At 34.9% G+C, this 14,498-nt stretch overlaps 1 protein-coding gene across 2 annotated transcripts in view; it reads right to left on the reverse strand.

Moving 5' to 3' along the window:
* The window catches only part of Ppp2r2a (protein phosphatase 2 regulatory subunit Balpha), a 64,304-nt gene that overhangs the window by 49,277 nt on the left and 529 nt on the right, over positions 1-14,498 (reverse strand). For both annotated transcript variants that reach the window (XM_048801557.1, XM_048801558.1), the window contains exon 2: positions 12,821-12,867. In XM_048801557.1, the coding sequence (XP_048657514.1) occupies positions 12,821-12,867 (47 nt within the window). The remainder of the gene's footprint in view (positions 1-12,820; positions 12,868-14,498) is intronic.

A 14,498-nucleotide genomic window follows, 5' to 3' on the forward strand; every position in this document is an offset into this window, starting at 1 on the left:
AATAGCAACAATAGACAGTATTTCTATGGACATTAATAACATCTATTCTTGCATTAAGTTTCTATGGCTGCTGTAATAAATGAGCACAAATTTGGTGGTTTAAAGTATCACAAATTGATTCTCTTACAGCTCTGAAGGCCAGAAATTAAAGTTCAAGTTCCACCAGGATAAAGCCAAGGTGTGGGATGGGCTGGTTCCTTTTAAAAGCTCTATGAGTGAATACATTTTCTTGCTTTTTTTTTTTTTAAGCTCCTAGAAGCCACCTGCACTTCTCTGGCCTGTGACCCTTTCTTGCACCCCACTCCAACCTTCTGATGCCGCTGTGACATCTTCATTTTCCCTCAAGTTTCATGCCTCTCTTTCAGAGGCCCTTGAGATTACACTGATGGAATGGTCAGACAATCCAAGATAATCCTTCTATCTCAAAATCCTTAATTTACTCAACATTTACTGGTTACAGGGATTACAATGTAAATATCCTTTAGGAGGCCATTGTGCAGTCTACTATAACTCTGCACACTGGTTTAAATAATAAAAATGGTATAATAGTATTGACAAAATGGCATGTGTCGAGGAAGGGGGGCAGCAGGATAGAGCTCAATTTTTAGCTACCACTAAAATATATGTGGATATAAAAATTGGTATGTTAAAAACAGCTATATGAACACAGTTTAAAAATATGAAAATAAATACTGGAAGAAACCACTGAAAAAGTCTGGGAAGTTGATGCAAGAATAACAGCAACAGAAAACTTTTTAATTTTTTAAGTTGTAGATGGATAGAATACAATTTTTTAAAATTTTTAGGTAGCACTGAGGATTGAACTCAGTGCCTCACACATGCCAAGTAAGCACTCTACCACTGAGCTATAACCGCAGCCCAACAGAAAACTTTTAATTTTTCTTTTAAGCATTTTGAAACTGACTTTGAAAAAGTACGTACATGAGCTACAGTAGTAAATAATCAACCCAAAACAAAGCTTAGAAGGCTGAGAAGGAAAGAGAAATCCTGACTTTGAAAGGTATTTCAAGGTTAACAAAACAAAGAGAACAACACAGAGATAAAAATTAAGGTTTCTGGGGCTGGGGATATAGCTCAGGGGTACAGTGCTTGCCTAGTATGTACAAGGTCCCAGTTCAATCTCCAGCACCAAAGTGGGGGGGGGAGACAAGATTTGTAGATTATAATATTCACCTGGAGAAATTTCCAGTTATACTCCAATAATATTAATAAATTCCAACTCATAACCATTTGAAAGCACTACCTTGACTTGAAATAATGATTCATTCATCTAACCCCAAGAAACAACTAAGTATTTGTACTACAGTCTCATTTCAATATCAAGTAGCACACTAACCTATAAAAGGATCTCATAGTAGCATGGACAGGTTAATGCCAAAAGCAAAAGTGTTATGGAAAATGCTCATTTTCAATAAAATTCATTCTTTTAATATGCCTACAATGTTTTGTATTTTCTTAACATTCTCCAGAGCACTGAAAATTCAACATATACTTCTTTTCAAAGTCACTTAGTGAATAACTGAAGTTTCACCTTAGCTCTACCTCCTCCTCAGGAAAACCAGAAACAGACAAAACCAAATAGTATTTCTAAAAACTGAACACAACATTGAAACACAAAAGCATAAAAAGCACAGGGATCAATTTTACTAACTCATAACCTTAGGTTTAACAGTTGCCCAAGTTCTCTGAGCTTTAGTGTCCAACATAACATGGCAACAGCATTGCTTACTTCAAAAGGCTATTGTAAATACTATGTGCATGTATGAATACATAACAAATTCCATCATTATGTAAGGCTATTATGCACCAGTAAAAAATGTGAAGGAAAAAAACCCCAAAGGCTATAAGAAATACATCTTTAATCACTCCTTATCTATAATTTCATTTAAAAGAAATGCAATGTATGTATCAAATTTTCCTATTATCCTGATGACTTTGCTGAGTAAAACATACATAAAACAATGCACTGGTGTCCCTTTTAATATAAGAAATTTTACAGTCATGGAATGTGACTTATAAAACCCATGGGATTTTCTTATTTTAAACCAGAAACTACAAAATAAATGAAGTAACACTTTAGTCAAAAATTTGGATTTTATCTAATCCTATCCTGGAATAGCCTATAAGATAAACTGGTGATAGTTTTCAAACAGTCTGAGATAACAGATTTGTGTCAACATTACCAATATCTACTCAAATATTCTCATATCTGGTTCTTTGATGTTCTGCCTAGAAATCTTCCTGTCCTCCCCCAATCATTTAAAGGACGTACCTACCTGTTCCTCCTTAGAACCCCAAACATGAAGTCATTGTATGACAATGGGGACATGTTCTGAGAAATGTGTCATTAGGTGATTTCATTAGTGTGCAGGCAAGAGACAACCAGGAGTTGGAGGGAAAGGGAGAGATGGCTTAAGTTTCAGTTTTGCAAAATGAAAAAGTTTTGGAGATTACATTTCGTAATAGTCTAAACAAAGTTAACACTGAGCTATACCTTTAAAGATGGTTAGGATGATGAACTTTATATTTTTATAATAAAAAATAAAGACACCAGGGAGCAAAAACTATTGTACTTAAAGAAGTGATTCTACTTCTAGAAAAAATAATTCCTCTTATGTCAAGGGGGGAAAAAAAAGAGTGGGAGCAGGCAATCTCTTTACTACTATCAATTCCTGTACTAAGCACTTTTGCATGCATGCTGCATCACTTCACTAGATAGCAAATTTGACAAGATTTATGGCCTACAATAGCCTGTTTCTCTTGAAACAGAGCTTTCCCACTCTTATTAGTCAATAAGAAATACAAGATTCCTCTGTGCTACCTTATAAATTAATCTACTCTAGGCAGCTTACCTGTAGTAAGCTAGAAAAAATAAAGGTAACACAAAAAGGTTTCTACTTTCAGGAAGAGCAAATCTGCAGTGAACTTAAATGGCAGGTTCTAAAAAGTTAATATTGTTCAGCTCTAACGTTGTCCCAGATCTTCGAAAATTTTACCACCAATCCCTGTTATCTACTCTAGTATCTGTATCTGCTTGTCTTTTTTTTTTTTGTGTGTGTGTGTGTGTGTATGTGTGTGTGTGGTGCTAGGGATAGAAAACAGGGCCTTGGGCATAGGCATACTAGACAAGTATTCTCCTATGGAGCTACATCCTCAGCCCTAGCTTCTTTTAATACAGGCCACTGACGAGTTTAGTTTTCTCTGAATGAAGTATAAAATGTGCAAATGGTCCAAAATCCAATATATCATTCTAACATTTTGACCAATGAAAGAGAGCAGTTTCTAATTTAGAAAAGAGAAATGGAGAGACACTAAATCTGTCAAGTCCAATTTCTTAGAGAAGATTCATCCCTCTAATATAATATTAGGAACAGTACTACAAGATTTCTTAAAAAAGAATTCCCTCTTAGTCCCATAAAACCTATAAAATATAACCATAAAAAGTATCCTTGATTCTTCAAAATTCAGAGTCTAATAGAAGAGTTTCAGTGAGCACATAAACACAACAATAGGTTAAAGCAAAATTTCTTGAACAAGGTCATTGGTCATAAACAGTCTGAATTGTTCATGAGCTCTTTTAGACTTCAGAAGAGAAAAACCCAGTTGATAATTGAACGTTCACAGAGAATTTAATCAGCAGAAACTGGTTACAAGAATATAACCATTGGTAACTTGGCATATAGAATACTTGAAAATGATTTGCCAGGGATTCCACATATGCCAAGAGTGAAGCTTTAAATGAAATTTTAAAAAGGGTAGAAAATAGTCACAAAAAAAGTAAAATTTTAAGCAACAGTTGATAGGACAATGTTAAAATGGGAAATTCAGCAATCATTTAAAAATAGAAGTTTGCTGTACTTTAATAGGATTTACAGAGGAAAAGTAAATAAAGTCCTTTTATTAGTTTGATTATCAGAGCTGGGAAACAGTTACCATGCCAATTTTATGCCTTTCTTCCAAGACAACACATCAAATGGCTACATGCTGGGCTCAAAATACCACATAATGTCAAGGTCATCAATTTACTTACAATAACCAGAAAGCCTAGAAATGGCATTAAATCAGGATCCAACAGCATTACCTAATGCTGTTACCTAAGCAGAGATACTGTGGGAAAAAATCCTAAAAATTTTTAATGCTAAAGTGTTGGCAAATATGTTATTGGCATTTAATCTCTGTAATGGAGAGGTAAGTTTAAAAATAGGTACTTTAAAGTCCTGAAGGTATCCTTCCTCACCAAGATCAGACAAAAGAGCTTAGGGTAGATCTAATTTGGTATCTAAAAAACAGTAAGGGAGAAAGCTGAAATAATCTCTTATTTCAGGCTCCACCTTTACAGAAGGAAAGCTTTGTAGATATTCACACATGAAAGCGGTAGTACACTATCCTGCACTTATCTTGTGGCTCATGAGACTCCTTAAAAAGCAATCTATTTATTAACAGATCAAACTGAGAGTTATCAAATTTTGTTGATGGCAGGATCTCCCTTACACTCTTAAAATATGAGCACACGAAAGGACTTTTCAAATTTTAAAATGTGGCTAAAGCGGTAGCATGCTCGCCTGGCATGCGTGCGGCCCGGGTTCGATCCTCAGCACCACATACAAAAAAAGATTAAAAAAAAAAAAAATAGTAATATTCTCTACACAATACAAAAATGTTAATAAAAGTAACTATATCACTGCCCAAATACCCCCCCAAACTAGAATGCTTTACATTGTTGCAAATCTCCAACATCTGGCTTAACATAAGAAGACTCTCCTAACTGTTATTGTATTCAATAGTTGACAAGGTGTTTTGTCAGTTATATGTAAGAAGAAAATCCAGCTTCACTCAGGTATGTAGTTGGGAAAGGAGGAATTTTTAATAGATTTTTCAGGTAGTTATGGATATCCCTTTAATACTATACTCAGCTTGACAATGATTTCTTAAACGTCTGTGGAATCTCAAAGCATGACACAACGGTCTGTAACATTAAAATCCAACAATCTTTCTTGTATTTGTTAAAATGAATGATTTGATAACATTACATGCACTGATCAACTGTACAACACTGATTCGCTGAGTAATGCAGGTTTTCCAAATGTTGACACATTATATTACACAGTGTCTAAAACTGTATTTATTAATATTACTACCGATTTAATCGGAAGTATTAGGAAGCCCTCAATATCCCCATGACAGATATATATTTTCCAAAACTGTTGCCTGAAAGTTCAAATTTTATAGTGACAATAAACATTGATCAGTAAAGCAACAGGTCATCTGTTCATTTGAGAAAATGAATGCCAAATCTCCAGGTCAGAATAACCAGATTTGAAAGCCCCCAAAAACAGGGTTCCATGGAAAGAGCTGTTAGTTCATTTCAAAACTCAGAACAGCTGCATTGACACCCCTCCTCTAGACAATCACTCACTATACACTGCTCCATCACTGGAGGTATGCTTTCCATTGTCACAACAGACATGCCTAAATTGAGAATTAACAGCTTTTACTGCTTCACTAAAGACATTCTTAAGTAAAAATCAATGTTTTTTAACTGCTAGTATATGGCAATAATGATGATCATGACTACTGGCACTGTCTGGAGCCACTACCTGATTAATCGGAACATGTCTATGAGTTTACCCACATGGCTTTTTCACCATTGCTCCAAATGTCAGCACAGTAAAAAAGGCAAATATCATCTTAGTATCATTATGAAAATAGTTTTGTCTTTGAAGATCTTTTGAATGAGTTTAAGGGTTGCTAGACAACACACAGAGAACTACTGGACTAAATGATATTTACCTTGACAGTAGCTACACACTCTGACCAAAAAAATTCATATGTATAACCACATACAACACAATTTTGCATAAAACTTCAGAAGGTCCTAAAGTCCTTATAACCCACTTATAGCACATCTCAGTTTACAAATGTCATTAGCAAGCCAGGCATGGAGGCATACTCCTATAATCCCAGCAGCTAGGGAGGCTGAGGCAGGAGAATCTCAAGTTCAAAGTCAGCTTCAGCCAACTTAGCAAGACCCTATCTCAAAATACAAAATAAAAAAAGGCTAGGGCTGTAGCTCAGTGTACAGCACTTGTCTAGCATGTGCAAGGGAATGCCCTGGTTCAATCCCCAACACTGGGGTGGGAGTGGGGTGGGGGGACCTAGTAGGGATTACAGCTAAACTCTATTAGGGGTTGGGCTTTGGCTCAGAGGTAGAGCGCTCGCCTAGCATGCATGAAGCACTGGGTTCGATCTACTGACTTACCCTCAGTGCCCAAATCTATTTTATTTTATAAAATAAAATAAAAATATTGTTTCCACCTATAACTAAAAAATAATTTAAAAAAAACTAAACTCTATTATAAACCAGTCATATTCCAGCAACCTCACACACTTTCACGTGAATATATTTCAAGTGCTGAAATAAATTATATGAAAAAAATTAAGATTTGAGATAGATCCCAGCTTTACTACCTGCACAAGTTAATAAATTAACCTTCTCAATAATGTCTACTTAATTATGTGAATATCATTGAATGAATACTTAAAAAGCACCTGAAACACTGCCTGGTATATGAGTAAGTACTCAAAAATGCTAGCTTCTGTGATTACTTAACACAGCCATGCCATGCCATCTCATCCTGATACTGACTATACAGCAGGGCATTTATAGAAAATCTAATCTGTGCTCAGGCTTTCACCTGTATTTCCTTAGTCTAAGGAAGCAACTTGTTTAATTTCCATCAACACATCAGATAAGGGAAAAGACATTACAACAGAGGATATTAGCTAAAACATATACCTCCAATCTCCAATTTTTCCATTAAAGAACATAAGAAACTTAAAATGTAGGTACCTTTCTTCCAAATCAACTTTAAATAAGGCACTTTTATGTGCAAATATGAGAACCTCCTTTATTGATAAAATAAATTCTTTGATTTGAAGGATCTCATTGTCATTGCACTTATTCCAGTTTTCAGAGACTTGACTAATTCCAAGTTTAATTTACTGTTAGGAGTATTGAATATTGAAAGCTTAATTTTAAGTGTTTTCATAACTTGAGACAAAATACCAGTTAATATGCTTTCGATCACCATTCCTTTGAATTTTTTTTAAATATATATATTTTAGTTGTAGGTGAACACAATACCTTTATTTTTATGTGGTGCTGAGACTTGAACCCAGTGCCTCACATGTGACAGGCAAGTGCTCTACCACTGACCTACAACACCAGCCCCTTAAGTTTTTATTAGTAAGGAAATGGGAGAAAACTTAGTATCTTAAAACAAGGAAACTGTTCAATACTACATAAATACTGTCACTGATATTATTTAATGGACAAATTTACACTTATTTAAGTGACTACATTGAGTGTGGTCTACTAGACTTAAATCAGAAGTAAAGCTGTATTAAAGGAAGAGTGTGATAGCAAACAAAAGAGTGTTAAGAAAGGCCTCTGCCACAGGTCACTGGGTTTTGGAATACAACTGATAATGCCATTACTTTAAAAAACACCGTGGTTTCTACCATTTTCTACTGACTTACCCTCAGTGCCCACATCTAACATGCAAACTACACTAAAAAGCATAGAAGACAAATAATCTCAAATTCTGTTTATGCTGTAACATTAAACATATGGAATGAATCTAAAAGCCATTAAATTTGTGATACCCTAATAATTATCTGTTTCTCAAAATTTTACATATGTCCTTATTTGGGGTCCATTTAGACTTTACCATTTAAAAAATATTTTCTAAGAACTAATCCACAAGTCTAAATCCTACCAAAAATATGCAGGAAGCAAAGAGGGGAAAAGATACATCTGCAACCAAGTTCCATAAAAATCAGACTTCATGTAATTAAAAATCATGCCCTAAAATAATTTCCCATAAAAGAAAGTTTGTGGGGGTTGCAGTTGTGGCTCTGTGGTAGACAGCTTGCCTAGTATGTATAAGGCACTGGGTTTGATTCTCAGCACCACAAATAAATAAAGGTCCAACAACAACTAATAAAAAATGTTTTTTTAAAAAAGGAAAGTTTTTAAGACTATAAAATATGAAAATGAGAGATTCTATGTTAACATTAAAATAACGTTTTGTACAAACATTACAATATACTAATACCACTTTCCAGATCACAACAGCCCTAAGGTCCTCCCCAGCCCTTCTTAATCACAACTCCCTCCCACCCAATTAAAGGTAACCCCTACACCGACTTTACTGGGGACTTACTGGGGACTGAACTACATTCCCAGCCCTTTTTTTTCCCCCACATTTATTTATTGGTACATTACAGTTGAAAACACTGATAGGATTTGTTACATATACACAATATACAATATAACAATATAATTTGGACAATATCACAGCCTTTTTTATTTTTGAGACATGGTCTCACTAAGTTGCTAAGGCTGGGCTGGAACCTGTAATTCCCCTGCTGAGGTGGAAGACAGGTTATGAGTATGTGCCACCACGCCCAGTTACACTGGCTTTTATAGTAATTATTTCATGGCTTTACATTACATGTTTTTTGTTTGGTTTTTACCAGATTCATGCATGTCTCTAAACCTACAACTTAGCTCTGAATATTTTTGAACTTTTTTACTAATGCAGAAAATAAGTACAAACATACACCCATAATCTGTTTCCTTCACTTTGGCCATGAAAAATTTTAATAGCCTTTTAAAGACAATACCCCAATTTCTCTACACTCCAAGGACTCTCCCTTATTTGCTATAAACATTCAAGTAGTAATAATAAGTTGCCAAAACCTTTAAGGCTCTTATTATGTGGTGTGTACTATTCATGTTTTATGTGTATAAACTCATTTAATCACCAAAATAACACGGATAGGTTTTAATGTTATGCACACTTAATAATTGGGGAAAATAAGCACAAAGAGATGAATTAACTTGCCTAAGATCATACTTCAAGTGATGGGGAGCATTCAAACTATGTTGCCTCGCATCCAAGTCTATGTTTTTACCATGATATGAAAGCTATTAATAAAGGAAAATTAAAATCTTACTGGGGCTGGGGTTGTGGCTCAGTAGAAGAGTACTTACGTAGCACACATGAAACACTGGGTTCTATCCTCAGCACCACATAAAAATAAATAAAAGAAAGGTACTGCATCCATCTACAACTAAAAAACTTTTTAAAAATAACATTTGTTGGGCTGGGAATATAGCTCAGTTGGTAGAGTGCTTGCCTCCCATGCATAAGGCCTTGGGTTCAATCCCCAGAACCATGAAAAAAAAAAATGCTATCATTAAAATTAAAATAAAAACTGTATGACAAGAGAATATCAGAGTGAGAGAGATTTTAGTGTCTCATCCTCCTCCCAAACAGTTTAGGAGCTATACCAAAGATAATCTACTTTGGGTACATACCTGTAAAGACATATATAAGACAAGAATTCCAACATAGTTGTTAAATGTCCTATAATGAACTATATGGGCTAATGTTAAGTTCTGTCTTAGCTCTGTAATTTACTTAATAAAAAATTCTGGGCCTTGAATAAGTAAAGATTTATTTTTAAATTAAGGCCTCTATTAAGTTCAACATCTCAACACAACCTCAATAGTAATAAGGTTACTACTGAGCTGGTCCTTTCTGAGACATGTTTGAGAACTAGAGTATAATCAACAGCAGTTTCTAATCCAGTCCTGTTATTTTATGTCTAAGCACACAGGAACTCAGAGGAGTACTTATCCAGAATGATATACACTAGTTTGTGGTAGTACTAGGGAAAAAGTCCAAGGTCTTCTGACTTTTTTGTTTTCATACAGATATATATATATATATATATATATAAATATATATATCAGCAATCTAGTTACAAAGGCTGCCAAGTAAGTAAAGCCACCATTGCGAAAAATACTTCTCAATAACTACGCCTTTCACCCATTTTCTTTCCTTTTCAGACAAAATCTAATAACGGTAGTATTGAGATTCCTTTATTCAACAAGTATTCTACACTTACTATGTGCCCAGCATTGTTCTAGGCACAGCAGTTTACGCAGATTATTCTGCATAGAACATGAAAATAATTAGTCCAGCATTAAGTTTACAGTGCAAAATTTGGGGTATGAAATACACCTATGTAACAAAATACCCGAAAGAAAAATTTTAATTTCCAAAAGAGGTAATTAAATAAAAGGGTTGTGGGCATAATTTGAAGAATAACTAGAACTATGATAAGAGAAGAACTGTAGGATAATATCAGGCATAACAAGGAGAGAATGGCAAAAAACAAAGAACGGACATAAGAGTGTATAGGACTTGCTTGATGAACAGTAGCTAATTAGTTCAACTGTTAGCCATGGTAGGAGGCATTCTGAAGAAATATTGCACATTCTAGGCTAAAATATTCAAATTTAGTTTTAATTCAGTGAATACAGTGATCCACTGAAGATTTGGGGGGAAAATTGACAAAACTGGGACTGCATTTAAGATTGACTTAGAACAAGGAAAGAGTCTGTGTTTTTACCACCTTATGAAAGTTATCAATGAAGGAAAAATATAAAATCTAACACTGATGGGACTGGGGTTGTGGCTCAGAGGTAGAGTACTAGATAATTAGTCCAGCTCTAGAGATAATATGAGACTGAACAAAGGTAAAAGCAGGTATGAAAAGCATTACAGAAGGAAAAATGGTATGTCCTGCAATTGATTGCAGAAGAGGAGAAAGAAATGTGGATGGAGCCTGATGGGAAAAAACTAAGATACAATGATACAGATACAGATAATCTAAGCTATAGGCTGATCTAGATATAACCTATGTACCGTCTAAATTTAAGGGGAAAAAACATTAAAAATCTTATTCTACATCAGAAAAGCAAAACTTTCTAGTAATATAAACAAAAATGATTTGCAAACTTAGTATAAAAATACTCAAAATTAAAGCAGTGTAATTTGAAAATTGCATGCTCTTCATACATAATATACTTGCAAAGATAATCATAAGCCATGTTTTTATTTTTACTAAAATACACATAAAGCCTTGGCATTTTAAAAGGCTAGGTATACACTATACATTGCAATAATATTTAACAACCTCAGAAAATTATTTAATGATCAGTAGCAAAATGTAGCTCCTAAGTGTTAGCAAACAAGAACTACAACTGATCCATTATGTAATCACAAACTATCAACTGGTTCAGTTAGGTAACTGATGTTCAGAGTTTGGAAAATCAATTTCTTCTGATTACATAAAATCCATATGGTTTTTCTGCCTAATAGTTAATAAACTGAGCTCCTCAAGAGTAGAGTTTGTGTTCTAGATGCTCTAGATCCTTAGTGCTGAACACTTAAGAGACCTTTGATAAACGGAATAAACAAAATTCATCCAAGGAATGTTTTCCAAGTATATACCACTTTCATAACTTGGTGAGTATTACACAACAGCAAAGAACTAAAATCCAATAGTAAGTGCCTACTATTCAACAGGTATTGGGAATTACAAAATGACGAATACATTCCTCCTCCCTTGAATTTGGGATTTCTGTATCCTAACAAGTCAAAAACCATGGGCTTCAACAGAAAACCTTGACTCACACTATATGTGTGACCATCAGTGAGTCTCTTGACTTCTTTAAGCTTCTGGTTTCTCATCTGAAAGAATGGAGAGGATCCAACAGAAAAGAAAGATGGGAGAACAGTACTATGTATGCCAGTTGGCTTTCTACAGCATTTGCCACACTCTGATCAGACACTTCATGAGGAATGATACTGACATAGCAAATACAAGCATTTGGCTGGCTCAACACAAAGCCACCACACCATCCTACCACCACCTGGAAAAACCCTCAAAACAAACAGAACTCCACACTTGTAGGCTAGAACTAGGATTTTGGTATAAGAACAATATAATCTAGAAAAAGAGTATACAAATTTTCACTAGACCAATTTTTAAAAATCAAAAATATGTTACAATTTCTCTGACTTTTGTTTGGAAAACTCCTACTATAATTCAAGACACAGAATACCATTAAAACAGAAACTTTAAATAGTATTTTTGAACAAGGAAGTAATATAACTACTACATTGGAAATAATGCCTCCACCACCTCAAACATTCATTGAAAACAGTTTCAAAATTTTTGATCAACTTTTGAAATAAATTAATAAAACTTGGGGGGATTTATTCAACTGATCAGTTTTTAACTGTCCAAGAAAATAGTATATTTCCCAGAAGACAAGCCATATATTCCCACCATTTCCTCAACTACCTAAAAGAATCCTCACAAGAACAAATAATTCAAGCCAGCATTTCTTCACAGAACAGCCAACTAATACCACACTCCCAAAGTACAAAAAGTTCAAAAGAACCTAAAAATCTTCCCATAAATAAAAAGTACTACCAAGAATGTTTCTAAGTTTGATGGCATCTACTTCCACTTAATTATCCAAAGACAACAAACATGAAAATCCACCATCTTTTATTTGTTATGTGGAATTTATATGACAAGGAAATCTCTATCCTATTAACTTCAGAGCTTTCTTAACAACAGTTTTGTGTGTGTGTGTGTGTGTGTGTGTGTGTGTGTAAATAAATAATTTACTGCTTCCATTTCAAGTCAGGATAAAAGTAATTTTTTAAAGGCACAAATAAAAAAGTTAAGACTATCTTCCAGAAAGATGACTTTTTTTTTTTTTCCAGAAAGATGACTTTTAAAACTTCTTTCATTTCTTGTGCAATAAACACAAAATATTCTTAAACTACAACAGGCTCAGGTTCAAATCTTTCAGTAATCAAGATTAAGATTCTATATTCAAATTTTACATTATTAAACACTTTCTTACCTTCTGCTACATCATCATCAACTGCTCCTTTCACCTGAGAAAAACACCATTGAATATCATTCCCTCCTCCAGCTCCTGGAAAAAGAAAACATACCAATTAAATTGAGTTCAGTTCATGTTTACTCTCATAAACAGAGAGATAGTATCCATGGCTGGCATGATCCTAACAGCCTAGTACTGCCCACACAACCACCACCAAGCACACCAATTTGGAAAACTCCCCAATAATTGGAAGTGCATTAAAAACAAGATTCCAAGTATGAAATATTTAAAGGCGTACATTCTATTGTTATTGTACATATGTTCAAAACTTCTCTTCCACTTTCCCTTCTCCTTGAATACAGAGGAGTCTTACATTCAAGCAAGACCTACCAGAAAAAAAGTAAATACCAAAGTTAGAGTTTTTCTTTAATGTACAAAAAGCCTGCAGAAGCATTATTAAAGTTAAAATACCATGAAACACAGAACGAAGAGAAAACTTCGGAAACTTTACTATCTTATTGTGGAGTAATGATTCATATGAACCCTATTGCCCAAAACCTGCACACCACAAACATAACACCCATTTCTTTGCATTCATTACCAGCAAATCACTGGCTCCAAACAGAGGAAAAGGAACAGAAATGAATGCAGAAGAGACTGTCAAAGGAAACTTGTTCTGCTTTCCCTTCATCCTTCAGAATCCAAAGACCTGGCAAAGAATTCTTTTCGCTAATTTATCATCATCTTGTGCAAAACAATTTTAATCTCATTTAGTTATTCAACAAGGTCAAAGAGTAATTTGTTTATAGCAAACTGTAAATCAATTCATCATGTTAACTTTTGTAAAGGTTCCATTATCTATCTAAATACTACAAAAAGCAGAGAAAGTTAGTTTAATATTGATTTCACTTTAAGCTTTATAGAAAAAATGGTGAAAATGTCCAGGATCTATGAAGGATGAAACTAAACTAAACCTATAATTGATTCAACTAGTTAAAGGAAGACATTGGCCAAAAATATACAAAAATAATCCTCAAAGCGATTACCTCCTCTTCCTTCAACCTTATTCCTTGCTAAATATTTCCAACCTGGTTTTCTCTACACGGTTTTTTTTTTTTTTTTTTTTTTTGCGAGGTTTAACGAAATCTCTCCTTTAGGCTATTTTTATCACTGAACTCCACAACTATTTTAACTAACTCTACCAAACCCTTTTGGGAAAAGGACATTTGCACAAAAGCTAACATGCAAAACGCAAAGTTTAAACTACGTCCTTCGTGCAACTCGCTGTATGTTAAGGGCCTTGCACCCTTTGGTCATAAAGGATAAGGGGAAAAAAGGGGGGGGATGGTTCGCAGCAAAAAAAATTCCCCCTCAAAATAGAGACGAACCCACCGTGGGAGGAAAATACGTACATGCCTCCATTGTATTTTAACTTGTAAAGCGGTCTTCCTTCTCAGTGTAGAATATATTTGTCTATAAACCCAAGGAGGCTTGCAGCCGGGGGGGGAAAATAGGAATTATACGAAGGAAGATCCGCAAAAAGAGCTGGGGGCAGGGTGGCAGAGGATACGCCGGGCTCCCGAGCCGTGGGGACAAATCTGCACGCCCCACCCACGCCTCACCCCACCGCCGCCGGCACACACCCCACCCCCACCCACGCCCATGCCAAGGTTCCAACCCTCGTTTTCAAAGCCGT

The sequence above is a fragment of the Marmota marmota genome, unplaced genomic scaffold (genome assembly GCF_001458135.2).
Source record: "Marmota marmota marmota unplaced genomic scaffold, marMar, whole genome shotgun sequence".
Classification (NCBI taxonomy): domain Eukaryota; kingdom Metazoa; phylum Chordata; class Mammalia; order Rodentia; family Sciuridae; genus Marmota; species Marmota marmota.